Source organism: Tinamus guttatus, unplaced genomic scaffold, assembly GCF_059628265.1.
Source record: "Tinamus guttatus ecotype Peru unplaced genomic scaffold, ASM5962826v1 Tinamus_guttatus_pri_ptg000025l, whole genome shotgun sequence".
Taxonomy (NCBI): Eukaryota; Metazoa; Chordata; class Aves; order Tinamiformes; family Tinamidae; genus Tinamus; species Tinamus guttatus.
This window is the reverse complement of record NW_028288559.1, coordinates 3,084,822-3,098,944: the sequence shown is the minus strand read 5'-3', so window position 1 is coordinate 3,098,944 and position 14,123 is coordinate 3,084,822. Positions and strand designations below refer to the sequence as shown.

Here is a 14,123-nt window from a genome sequence, read left to right as displayed (position 1 = left end):
GGTGAGCCATATGCAGAGCTGTAGAGATGGATGGTGGGTGCTTCATGCTCAGTTTGCACAAGATGTCTTGCAGGCAACACTAATAAAGTCCTTTGGAAAACGGTAGTGCTCTTCTCAAAAAAGGCTCCCTGCAGTTGGAGCGCACATAGTAGGATCCCGAGGTAAGAGCCAAAACTTTCATCCATTTTTATTGTAATCCCTTAAGATACACTTTCATTTTTCCATATTCCCAGCCTCCCCTTGTGTGTGAAGGACAGGGGCCTGTTCAGTAACTGCCCAGAAAGCATTTGCTGCCGTGGGCCAGGTTAGAGCATAGGGTCAGCCTTATGGAAAGCATCAAACTTGGGTAGATTCTGCACCCATAAGCATGAGCCAGCCAAGACCAGCATCAGCTTTACCCTCTTTCAGGTGCTACAGTTTCTTGTTAAGGGTAACTGCCTTTTGAAAATGGGCATTTAAGAGTGAGTTAGCCTCAGAAACAAGCCCTGCGGGCGGGCTCCTGGCAGAGTCCTTTGCCATGACTCTTCACAGCTCTGAGCCTTGTCCTGAGAAATGCTGTGCAGAACCGAAGTGCCGAACTCTGGCATTTAGAGCCAGCAGCTGCAACCTGGTTGAGCAGCGTGCACTCACCTCTTGCATCCTCTTACAGCCGTACTTTCCTGTTTAAGAAAGCATTTACTTCTGCAGCTTCCTCTTTGGATACTGGAGCGTTACAAGTTCTCATTCTCATGTACTCTTACTATGCATCACGGGGAGGTCCAACCTCCATCCTTTTGGGATGGTTCCCATACTGTTGCTGCTATTGTTTAGAAAAGGGAAATACAGGTTGGAAAATGGCTTTTTAAAGTTCTTACAGGGTCAGTTCTTCTGAGCCCTGGGCGATGCTCCCTGAGTCCTGCTGTACGTGGTGTTCAGGGGTAGGACCCCCTAGCAGGCATGGGACTGTAGCAGGGCACCCTGTCCCAGGAAGCAGACAGTAACAACAGGAGATCTTTAACCACCGCTTGGATATCCTCACTGCAAATGACTACCTGCTACTGGCAGATGATGGGTTTTAGTGCCTGAATACACTGCGAGCAGTGGCTTGTTACAGCTTAAGACATGCGTGCATTTCTGAACAGCTCTTGCTTAGTATCTTTTTAAATAAAGGTGTGATCAAAGTTGCTATCAGTCAGATCATCTTGTCTATGCAGGGCTCAGGCTCAGGGAAGCAAGCGGGGCAAGAGACCCACGTAGTCACTAACGCTGTCAAAACTGCACACGTTAAAGCCACAGTGCCTACATCTGTAAAAATCAGCTGGCCTGGAAAACGTTACTTGAGATATTCAGCTTATTTGCTCCTGTCATGCAAAACACACCTTCCAATGCATCTACTCTGGCTGTAAACACACACAGTGAGCTTGTAACACCTTCGTACTATTATTGTTCACTCCTTTGTTCAAGGATTTCTAAATTTAAAGGAAGTAACTCTGGAAAAAAATAAGATATGCTCTCTGTAAACTGTGATTCTTGGTCTGATTTTAAAAGGTCGCCTGCTTTCCTCCTGTAAGCTCCAAACCCAGCTGCATCTGACAGCACCCGCTGCCCAGGCTGGGACAGACCCTGCCCGGGGGACGGAGGCACCGGCACAAGCTCCGTAGGTGCTCATCCTAGGAAACATCCAGCACAAGAATGGTTCTTGCTCCTTAAGGAAGCTATTTCAGAACATTGTATACAGACTAAATTGGGGATGCTTTTATTTAGACTATGTTTTTTAAATAAATGGGTTATTTACGTATGTTGAAGACACATGGGCAACTGAATAACCGGAAGAGCATTTAAATTGCTGGAGGTGTTAGGCAGAAAATAAACAAGATATACATAATTCTTTCAGACCAAATAAAATGTCTTCCCTACCAGATGGTTTGTAGTGTTTATTTAAAATGTCATTTTAAAAATTTTCAACATCTGAGAAAAAAAAAAAAGCCTCAAATTTTGTATTAGCCTTAGTAATAAAATTATTTTAAGAATCCTGTATTTAGTTACCAAACACATGCTTCTGCTATTGAAATATTTACATTGACTGAAATTAACGCAAGTTCCTAAAATGTCGCACGCATCTCGTAACTCAAATATGATAGCTCAAAAATTGACTTCCTACCTTGAATAAGAATGACAGCTGGTAACGTTTTCCGTTTTACTGGGACAAAACTATTGGCTCAACAACTTCTCCCATAGCCCCAGAGGCTTCCAAGGTGGCTGCTGGCTGAGCAGCGCTGAGCGGGCCCTGGCGCTGAAGCCGCCGCTGCCTCACGTTTTGGCCCGCACGATGCGCTTGCTCTCTCCACGCCAACTCTTGGTGGCATCAGGTACTTCAAAAAGTCAAGTGATGCTCAAAACCACTTCAGGTGCAATCAGACATGGCCTGTTCAACCTGCCGCTTGCAGGCAGAAAACCACCTGAAAGTCAGGACAGGTCAGTGGTCACCCAGAACCCAGCAGAATCAGCTCCCATTCCAGTGAATACCCAGCATGGAATGACGGGAGCAGCTATCTGCCATGCACCTGCCATGTCCAGTTGCCTGCCTCATGCCAGGGTGCCAAAGCTCTGGGAATGAATCCATCCTGAGAAAACCAGATTTGGAATAAGGGATGAGGAGGCACAGCCCTCGCTTTGCAGGTGAAAGCATCAGCCACGGGCCTGGGGGCTGTGTAATGAGGTAGTATCTCTCCGGAAGGGCACGTTTGGACTACTTCCACCAAGCAGCACTCAGGAATAAGGAATCCCAAACTAGGAATGTCAAAGAACTGAAATCAGCATTTTGGAGCACTTGCAGAAATCGACTGAAATTTCAAGTGCGAAGCTCCTCTGAAAAGTCTGTAGCACCTACAGATAGCACATGGCAGCCTCAAAGCCCTACTCCAGTTCACATCTTTGAATCTAAATTGAGAAGAAATCCAACATAGATGCCCAAACACCTAATTTGGCATGAGATAGAGAAGGGCGTAGAAAGAAAGAGAAAATACAGCTTGTAAGCTCGTATCATGTGAGCTACAACTAGAGAACCCTCAAACAGATCAGAAGCTACACTGGAACAACATTTTGCAATTCAGAACCAGTTATTAGTCTTCACCACGGCACCCAGCACCAACAGAACCCACAGTATGTCAAACATGCACACGTTCATCTCGGCCCGTCTCAGCAGCGCTCCCGAGCAGCTTAAAGATTCTTGGACAACACCTGCATTCCGGTACTGAAGGCAAGAGAAGAACAAGGAAAGCAGCACCTCCTTCTTCCGAGCAGGATCACACAATGAACACAGCCCCCTGCAAGGGCAATGCGAGCAGCTGGAATCGTTGCTTGCTAGTGAAGGCCTGCCCGTGAGGCCAGGGCCAAGGAGGACAGTCAGAGAGGGAGAGCACCGTAGGGGTCCGAGCACTGAACGGGCGGCCACCTCCAGGGCTCCCCTCCTTGGGAGGTGACAGTCCCGTCCTTCTAATGCAGCCATCCATACGGCAACCTCAGGAGAGCAGGTGCAGCCCTAGCCCAAACAGACAGCCGCGTCACTAAGATTTCCTTCCCTCCCTCGACTCAGCACAAATTGTTTAATGGCCGAGACATTCCCATCCAGTAAAGCACCACACGAGAGTCTGTAAAACTTTAATTTATTCCCCTCCCAAGTATCCAGAATAGACCCTCTCAAGTTGGAGAAAAAGGTGACAAAGAGAGATTACCAAGATTACTGTTCACATGAAGAAGAAAAAAGTCACATACTATCAAGATTACACAGAAAACAACCCAAAGGCCTATTTAATGGGATAGTGCAAGTTAACAGCATGTCTCTGGCAAGGATACCTTCATTTGGATTATAAAAGTTTTACAGAACACGGTTAGATCAAGAGTCTGGATGGGTCTCTGATATTTTACTATAGCATTAGGAACATACTATATGAAAAATGCTGTACAGAATGACCCACCAAACAAATGTATTTACAAGCCTGGGGAGAAAAAGTTCTTTTTCAATTTATTCAAAATAAAAATACACATAGAATTATGAAAATATAGGTTTACTATTTCCACCACACAGAAGTCAATGCTGCTCTCTGAAAGGCTTGCAGGATTATTTCAAGTTTTTAAAGTTCATCTTTTTCCCTCAATAAGGTGTACCTATGTTCACTGGGTGCAAGTTTCTGGAATGAGCTCTCTGGGGGGCTGCTGGCTAAATCCTGTATTGGCTGAAAAACAGAACAAATAAAATCTCTGGTTAGACTTGTTATAATAATCGCTTTCATTAACAGAACTTTAACATTAGGTATGAGACTGCACTGATGTCTGGTATTGCCAGAATTGCAGCACTTTTTTTTGAAGGCACATTGTAATTCCACATCACACATTTACAAATTCGTTAATGAGGCAGTTAAGGACATTCCCTACATTAGGGCATCTCAAAGGAAACTGCCATCACACAAGTTTCTGTGCGAGGGACTAAAATGACTTGAAGTATTTCCGATGTACACTGGTGCAGGAGATGTGTTAAGGCTTCTTGCTGCCACTTGCTGTGAAGGTACTGGGGTTTGCATGTTTGTTTTTGGGGCACCAGGGCAAAAATGCAATTGCTGACACACTTAGTATTTTAAAATGATTTTCCTATGGAAATAATAAAAATAGATACAACTCAGAGACATTCATGACCTAAAACTGCAAATTCCAGTGTAATTGTAGGCCTAGTATATGCATTACACAGGCATGCAAATCTTCCACAAGATGGCAGGATGCCATCTAGAGAGGAGACACACAGGCACGTTCCAGGTAACTAGAATTTTTACACATTTTTAAAGGCAGAATGGGGACAGGAGCAAGTCTACAACTCTGGGCAACCCGACTCTGCCCAAATACACAGCAGAATCCAGGCAACCGAGGGGGCACTCTGCTCCCTGGCCAACCTTCTTGCTCAAAGCCATCGTCTCAGGGATTGCTTCTCCCTCTCCAACACTTGCAGCTCGGAGCTCCTGACCAGCCTTTGCCTCGGTCTCCAGCCTTACCCAGCCCTGCCTCCTGTGTCTCCTCCTGTTGAGCTGATTCCAAGTTGCTCAATAAATTCCTAAGGAACACAGAGGGTTACCAGCGAAGTGAATCACCGCGGGGACAATCCTGGGACGTGTTTTCAGGGCACTGACATGCAGTTACTCTCAGTGCCCAAGGCACCGGGTCTCTCTCCCCGCCTGCCTCCTCTCCGGGGCTGCTGCTTGCAGACCCGCTCCCTTCCTGCAGGGACTGACACAGCAGCCCCCCTGCCGCCTCCTCCTCCGAGGAGGAGCCTGAGGCCGGTTAGGCGGTTCCTTCAGCAACGTCACAACAGCCAGGAGCAGAGCGTGTTCCGGGGTCCGGAACGACACCAATGCTGTCTGTTCATCTCCTGGGCCTGTCACAGCCACAGAGCTGCCGCGAGGCAACGTCTGCACTAGAGCAGTCCCCAGCTCAGTAACCCACAGGCCTCTAGCATTCCCTCTTTGCATTACATATTACTGCCTCCATTCTCCAGGGCTTTCATGCTTTTATTTTTATTTTTTTTAAACTTTGGGCAGGGCCACAGGAGACTACACTGCTGCCATTAAGCACAGAGCCATCTTTGCCACATCCCACAGATAACCAGGTAAATGAGCCTCTAGTCACAGATCTCCTCTGTCCCTGACCACGGGTTCTGAGCTAGTCCAAGGCATCCTAGTACAAGGGCAGAGGGGCTCCTCTAGGACCAGCTTGGCCTTTTCTATACCAGACAGTGTGGAAGTATTTTTGTATGCGTTTCTTTCTTTATAGGGGATCCAAGTCTTGACTTGTCTGCCAAGCTGTCTGTCATTTTGCACTTTCACAGTATGACCAGGGAGTGCATCATCAAGACGGAAGGCTAAGTCATGGCTGTAAGACTGGTCTGGGCAAAGAGAAGCAGGGTGACAAGGCCCCCTTCTGCCTCGTGGATCAAATTAAGCACTGAGCTGCTCCCAAGCTCTGCCTGAAGATGGGACTAGTTGTCAGCTCCTTAAGAGATCCGAGGAGCAACGCACTACCAAGCATGGAGACATGGATTACAACAGTCCTGGAATAGAAAAGGGAGGCATCTGAACAGGTGCTGCCTGTGACCTCTGCTGTTAATGCTGTTTATTAGCCACATTATGTAATGCTGTTTATTAGCCACATTAGCCACATTAATAAAAGCAGTAAGCCCTATTAGTGCTTATCAATCTTTTATTGATGCTCTAATAGCCTCCTGCTTAGATTGGTGACTGCAAGCAAATAAAACATTCAATCAATTCATGTTTCCCCTTAGAAGCCCCCTCACAGAGGGGAGCTGGGGAGAGAGAGAGAGAGGAAAAACAGTAGTGCCTCTTCAGTGAAGGTTTCATCTTCTTCCCACCTGTGCCCAAGAGCTCCCGTCTGCCTCAATTCTTCCCCTACTCAAGGCAAATTGTTCTTTCCCTAATGCTCTCCTTGTGTTCAACCAAAGATTTATTTATTTTTTTTTTTAAAGAAGCCAAGTAGTACTATTATATTTCTATAAATATATTTCTCTTTCAGGAAATTATTCATTCATCCATATACATACATACACACACACACATATATAAATATGTTAAAAAACACTACTTTCATAAAGAAGGTAGTGTATGTTTCCTTACTGAGCAGACCAATTGAGTTGATCTGTTGTAACCTTACCTGGCCAGGTGCTACATCAGTTGGATCAGGGCCATGATGAAACTCCCTGTGCAACTTTCCAGAATGCAAGTCTAGCACAAACTGCTTCAGTTTCCCCGGAACGCTGCAACAAGCCAGACCAGAAGCACAAGTTACACATCACGCCCCCAAAGCCGAGCGGGTGCACACTGCTGCTCAGAGTGGCCTACACGTGCTCATGGGGCGTCGCATGCCCACCTCGACACAATTAACACGGGACAGGAGGTTTGCTAATGCATCCTACCAGCTCCTTTCCCTTTGCACTGCCTCCGGAGGGCACAGCAAGTGTTTCAGCATTTCAGTAACCCCCACGGAGCTGTGCTGGCCAGTCACTGCAGCAACACTCGCTGCAGCGGCCCCCGAGCCGTAGCGGGAGGGAGAACAGCAGGATCCCAGCACACAGCTTACAAACACAAATGCTGGTCGGGCAGCAGCATTGACAAAACATCTTTGAAAGGGTCCCTACTGCCTGAGCATCTGCATATGCACTAGAGGGAAACGCTAAGAGGGCATCAATTTAAATCTCCTCTCAGATCATCTACTGTCACCCACAGCAAACGTGCTCGACTACCGCATCCACCTTCACCTGTGAAATGTCCAACTATAGAGCCTAAAATTAAGAGTTGATCTAACAGTTATTAAAGATGGGGTCAAAAAGTAATGCGAGCACCACACATGTAAACAAAATCCAATTTATATATAAGGAGACAGGTTTTGTAGAGAGTTTCCTCAGGCCAATTATTAACTTTTGAGGGAAAAGATATACACTGAGGCTGAAACAACAGTGCTACGGATTAGAGAACCATGAATAAAAACCAGACTAATGCAACATGAGGGGGTGTCACTACAGCGATGCCCACAACAGTACCTCACCAGTGTGTACCGCGGCACGCACACATATCGCGGGGTACGCAGCCATATTAAGGGTCCTCTTCCCTTTCCAAACAGGGTCAGGAATTACCCTAATGTGGACAAGGGGATCCACAACCCATTCTAAGGGCAGCAGCTTCCCTGCTCCCCACTTTAACCTTGGGCTCCCTGCTCTGGGCTAGGCCCCTAAAGGTCAGCCTCCTGTGAGAGGCATCCTATCCCATCCTCTTCTGTCCTCATAAAGGCATTTGGGGTCTCCTAGAAGACTCACCTGAAACAGAAAGGCACATGATGCACCCCTGAGTCATGGGGATTGGTCTTTATGCCAAAAGATCCTATCGCTTGGGCACTCCCAGGAAGCTCAAGCAGGGAAGCTGCTGAAAGTCATTTCCCTCCTCGCCAAGCGGGTGAGGTCATCAGAGGAGGAAACCACCACTGTGGAGGGGCTTTTAAACTATCTTCTATGTCTACTACAGGAAAAAAGTCATGGTGCTTGCAGTGCTTAACTTTTTTATCAACGTTTCAGTGTGGCTGATTTATTTATAAATGGAGAGCTGTAAAGCTTCCTGGAGCTCAGCCAGTCCTCGCTGAAAAGCTACAACTAACCAATCTGTTGAAGTAGCTATTCTCTAAAAACATCCCCTAAAGGGAACAGCAAACCAGCAATATTGAAGTTGAGGAAATCTTAACAGGCCAGTTTTGAACGCAGTGTCCAAACCCTACTGGTTGCTGATGGCAGTGAGATTTCAAGATGGGAATGTCTGGGACAAGTTTGGAAACAAAAGGGTCTGGAAAATAGAGTTAAATGGCAGAAATCCTTAGATTGGTACAAGAGTCTCATAATTATTAGATTTTACCTATTTAGGTCCTCTCCCTCAATCCCAAAGGAACATCAATCCATAATCAAAAAGCACCCCTGTTCCCAAATCATAAGTGAGGTACTTCTAAATACGACCTCAGTCTGAATAATTATTTACCATTAAACAGCCATCTGCAATCCTCACATATCCCTCATCTTTCGTTTGTAAGTAATGACTGGTGTACAACTGAGCAAAAGCTGGTATTTCTTGATTGTTTATCACAGAAACAGAGTAACAGGCACAAAAAAAAACAAAAAAAAAAAACAAAAAACAAAAAAAAAACAAAACACAGCACGAAAGTCTAAACCTAGAACCTCTATTACCCTTAAACCTTTCAGCAGGATAAAAGCCTGCTGGAACGGCAGGCTGAGACACTGGCTGACGCTCACACCGAGCCTTCGGGCTGGGCTTGGGATTCTTACGCCGTGTATTTTACCATATTCATTGCATAACACAACAGTTAAACGTTCTTTATGAAAATCTAAAGCTTTTAAAGCTACTGTTTTTAGATTACCATTAAAAATACCACGTCAGACTAAATACCTAACTGCTACAGAAAGAGCAAAACTTAGAATAAAAGAATAGCAGCACGTACAGACTTAACACGAGATTTTCTTTTAGTTTAAAGCAATACAACTCCACTTAAAAACTTCATACCAATTTATGTCACCTTAAGCTTTGACAGCAAATCAAACACAGATCAGTCTTACCTACCCCAGAATTATTCATCTTTTTGCAACAGTACTGCTTAAAATATAAGCACATGTATTTTTGATGTTTTTTTCTTTTTTTCTCTCTTTTCTTGACAAAAAGTTCATGGGGTGGCAGGCAATGCCAAAAGAAAAAGCGAAGGGTACTTACGACAGGTCGCTGAAGTCAGGAAAGACATACATGTGCCTAAAGCTATCGATGGCAATAACAGGACAGTCTGCTGGAGTCTTCTGGATATGGAGGAGTGGATGCCTGAACTTATCACAGTCAGCATGGAGGAAGTTTATTGTACCTTAAATTGTGAGCACATACAGAATTTCCGGTAAGATTTGTCATTATCCTGAAAACCTAAGTACTTTCATAAATATAAAAGTGTTAAGTATTACACAGACACTGCAACATGCAAAATGTGAAAGTTATTTAGGTGGTTAATCCCATCAAAATCCAAAGTTACATCTTTCCTGCTGATGTTTTTGCCCATAACACAACTGAAATTTTAACGACCTCTCAAATTATATGACCTCATTTAGGTAAGAGGAATTACTGAAATGTTTACTTAATAATTAATTTTGTTTCTATTTTAATAATTTCCATGGGAGTTAGGCCTCATTGTCAAAAGCCCTTTACTCTCAAGAGCTTTAAAAATAGACTTGTTTGGCCCTTATCTCCACTTTACTGAATTTGCCTTGAAAACAAGAACACCACCAAAACCTCCTCTGTATCAATAAAAATGTCTAATAGTAAGAAGTTACTACAAACCCTTTTCACTTATTAACTGTCGTGCAACCTCCTGTTGGAACTTCTCTAAACTCTCCAAGTCATCCTTCATATGGAAAAGAATGAGAAAAGGCAGCCCCTCTTCTGTCAGCTCCTGCACAGAAAACAAAACAATTTCTTTTATTTCTAAAGGATACCTAAGTGATTCCAGCAATTTTCACATTCAGCGAGATCTCTGCTGTACAGACGGCAGAAAGAGCAGGATCAAAGGGTAACTGCTGACAGTTCATTTGAAATAGCAGGGTGACACACAGCAGGTGTCCTTCCCTCATAATCACATAAAGCAAATTAAAAAAAAAAAAAAAAAAGTATTCCTTAGCAACATTTGGGGAAGCGATGAATGTGCATTTGAATATTTGTTCAAAAAGAAAAGACACGTAACCACCCCCCCAAAAAAACAGAAGTAATGACAGAGCTACAGTCAGGTAAGTACCCTTGTTAGATTCGCCTGCTAATGAGTAAAATTGCTGAACAATTAAAATTGAAGAACAAATCAAAAACTTTGTTGGATGCTTTACTTCCTCACAGACTGTACTCCTGTGGACAGATAAATGTAGGAGCTCTGAGTATTTCATTCAGGATTTTTATTTTATTAAAAATTGTAATTGTTTCTTTGCTCCATAATGATTACTAAGCAATTTTGAACATCGACTCAACGTATGAGAATGGGAGAAATAATCATTTACTAACAACTACCTACCACCTTGCCAACTTCCATTTGTATAGCTGGTGCACAAACAGTGCTGCTATTACTTTGATACTATTTGAGACGGAATAAAATCCGTGCTTTTTGAGAAAGACAGCACTCATTTATTTGATCCCCAAAGACAGTTGTTTCCTGAGATATTTTCAATTTGCGAGGGTTGGAAGAAACCCTCTCCACAGCAGCGAGCAGCCAGTGAGAGGCCGCACATGAGACGGCTGCCACCAGATAATGAAAAGAGAGAAAATGAGGGGAGAAAAGTGCAGTTTACAGAGGCTGATTTTAATTTTGAATTGAATACAGTTTGTGTTGGAAATTTGTCTTCATCTTATCAAAATATCAAAAATGCAGCAAAACAGTCACAGCACTTCACATTTTTACTCTACAGTATTGTGACTCTTAACATCTCAGCAGGCAGAAGCATCTTCATTTTAGCATGTTTAAGCTTGTTCTGGTTAGTGGCAACCAGTGGCAACTGATTTTTTTTTTTTTTTTTAAATAAATGTTGCCAGGCAAAATGTCAAGCTGGAACAGCCTGCGACTGTAAACATCTACGTAAGTAAACAGGAATAGAAGTTTACAGGAAATAAATAAATAAATAAATAAGTCAGGCCGCAATGTGATAGGAACTGACAACGATGAACTTTGGCTGCTAAGGCCAGGTTCCAACTTCACCATGGGAAGAGTACACTGAAAATCCAATCACACAGTCCTAAGTGTTGACACGTGGCATCTTTTACACAGTGATGCAAACGAAGAACTAAAAAAATGTTTAACTAAGGGAGCCTTCCAATATAACTTGGCAATGCTGACCAGATGGCTGCACGCAACATATTCGCTTCATCCCATCCTATCCCTCTGTTGGGTCACCTAATGTCAGCACACTCTACTGCGTGCCTAAAACAGCTACAACAGCCGTGTTTTAGATGCTGCGCACACAGGATGAAGTGTCAAAGAAAGAAGTTTTTAAATTGGGGGAGTGTAAATATTTGGGGACGACGTTTGTAAATTGAAAACAAATAATCGATTCTTGATCATACAATTAGTTGTCTTCCAATCCCACGTAAACAACGGAGTGCCATCTGTTGCTAAACACTGACGAGGTTTGTAAGTGATGTGGCTAGTTACAGCTTGCTACTTGGTTTACTTTCTGCTGGATATTGTACAAATGAATTATAATTTGGAAATGGAAATGGAAGAAAAAGTAACAAAGGAAGAAAAATACTGAAAGAAAACAACAGTGAAAAGAAAAAGATGTATAAAAGCAACGTCCCAAGTTCCATCTTATTAACTATAGCAAGAAGAAACACAAGAGAAAGTGGATGCAAAACTAAAGATCAAGAATATTATCAGTGCTTAACAAAAGGTATCACATGATTTTTATCAGAATTCACAGAAGTGACCATCCAACTACCATTCAATACATTTATTTATTAGATAACACATTGGAAGTGGTCAATACATCATGTATATTTTTATATACATGATACTATATACAATATAGTATGTATATTTTATATATATATTTTCTACTCTGACTAGAAACACTTTTTCAAGTCCATATACAAAAAGCATGTAAGGAATATTTATCTACTGATTTCAAAACAAATTAGCATCTAGTCATAACCTCTGCCTACCATGACCTTATTTTAGATTAATAATATAACCTATCAAAAGCCTTATACAGCCATATGTATAAAGTATGTATATGTGCCTTCACGTGCACCTATTTTCTCATTCTTACATTTCAAAGTGTACTGCTCTGCAAATCTTTGGACCCTTCTACTATGAAATACTATGAATCTGCTTCCAGTGAGCTTCTAGTCTAATCTAAAAGCTCAAAAAAACAAACAAACAAAAAAACTCACTGAATTACAGATATTTTCTGTAAAAAGTAAAGCATGCAGAAAGTTTTTTTTTGCCATGGATTGAACCCCTTAAACTACATCTTGATTTTGAGGGCAAACCCCACCTCTAGGAGAAGAGTAGAAAGAAATTCTTACCTCCCCATTCTCAAATGTAATTTCTCGAACTAGAGGTACACATTTATCTTGTGTCCATGCATAAACCAAATCAAAATTGGTTAGGGAGCCTAGATACACCATATCTGGAGCATTGTCCTGTGGAAGAGACAGGCAACACTAGCTGAGAAACAGAAAAAATGACACTACCAACAAATAAGACCATTTACCTGACCTACAGATGACAATATTTATACCAACATGGAAGGCTAGTTTTTACAACAACATTCGGTGGTTGCGAGTGCAACATTTCTATGAACTACCGTACTGAAGGACACACGGTGAATACAATGATCTCTTATACAAAACCCAGCACTTTCCAAGATATTTTAAGAACTGGAAAGCTATTTTGCTTCTAAAGTAGGAGTGATTAGAGTAAGTGCTATTTAGACTTCTGTCAGCTAAAGAAGCAGTATCTCCACTCTTAAAAAAGAATACTAAGACACATACTGCGTGCAGACATAAAGCTCCTCCATGCTGATACTAACAAAGACTAACCAAAAAAAGCTTTAAAGTGCTACAGAACTTGAAAGTGCTATTTTGCATCTGATTTCTCAGAGAGATACACATAAACTTTCTAATAAACAAAGAAAAAACATTAATTCAGAAGTCAGTGCTATCATCTTTTAATGTAATTATAATCTTAGTTAACACCAGGTAAAGCAGGGCCATGGTTAAATACATCTAACTTTGGAAATGTCCATACAAAATAGGTAATCTAATAAACTTTGTATTCACAGAGGATTTGAAACACTGTATGTTCAGATGATAATTACATTCCTAAAAAGTCCTGTAGACTTCTTCTGTCCTGCATTTTTTCCCATGCAAAACTACATCCATGAGAGTTTGTTAACATGCAGTTAATTTTACTAAATATTTCTGAAGAGAACAACTCTTTTCCCCAGGTAGGCTAAGCCATGCAAGACAGGCAAGCAACAACCAGAAGAGCCAGAGCAACGTGTGTTCCCTTTCTTTAAAGGAATATAACGGGCACCAGCTAGTGAGCTTCACAGTAGGAGACATTCACAGAACACAAAATACCTAAATACCCGAGAAGCTGACTGTCTTTCTAGGAAAAATAATTACTGAATGGTGAAATGTAAAGTGACAGATTTAGGTTCTATACACTTAACAGAAAGTAAATGAGACCGAGATCCTCATTTCACCAACTCAGAAACACTAGTTCCTATGACCCTATTTCTTACAATATTTAATGATGAAATGAAATTCATTATTTAAGATGCAGTAACATACTGATTGGTTTGAATATAGTCCCCATTAATTCAGATTCACATATAAGGAGAAGAAGCAGAATAAAAGACTTTGTTCAGACTTACCCCTGGTGGCTTGTAGATTACATTGTCCCCGCTAAATCTCTCTGGTTTTGAAATATCCCTACAACAAACCAACCAGTAAGCATGTCTTCATACAGACAAATATATGATAACTGTGTTACCAAAAAACAAAACAAAA

General features: G+C 42.3%; 1 protein-coding gene across 1 annotated transcript in view; it reads right to left on the bottom strand.

Moving 5' to 3' along the window:
- Window positions 1-3,628: 3,628 nt before the first annotated feature.
- ERP44 (endoplasmic reticulum protein 44) overlaps window positions 3,629-14,123 on the bottom strand; it is a 40,754-nt gene continuing 30,259 nt past the window's right edge. Inside the window, exons 7-12 of the mRNA XM_088526131.1 lie at window positions 13,988-14,045; window positions 12,633-12,749; window positions 9,909-10,020; window positions 9,300-9,441; window positions 6,691-6,793; window positions 3,629-4,214 (exon numbers count right to left, since the gene is read on the bottom strand). Coding sequence (XP_088382257.1) covers window positions 4,113-4,214; window positions 6,691-6,793; window positions 9,300-9,441; window positions 9,909-10,020; window positions 12,633-12,749; window positions 13,988-14,045 — 634 coding nt within the window. The 3' untranslated portion in view covers window positions 3,629-4,112. The remainder of the gene's footprint in view (window positions 4,215-6,690; window positions 6,794-9,299; window positions 9,442-9,908; window positions 10,021-12,632; window positions 12,750-13,987; window positions 14,046-14,123) is intronic.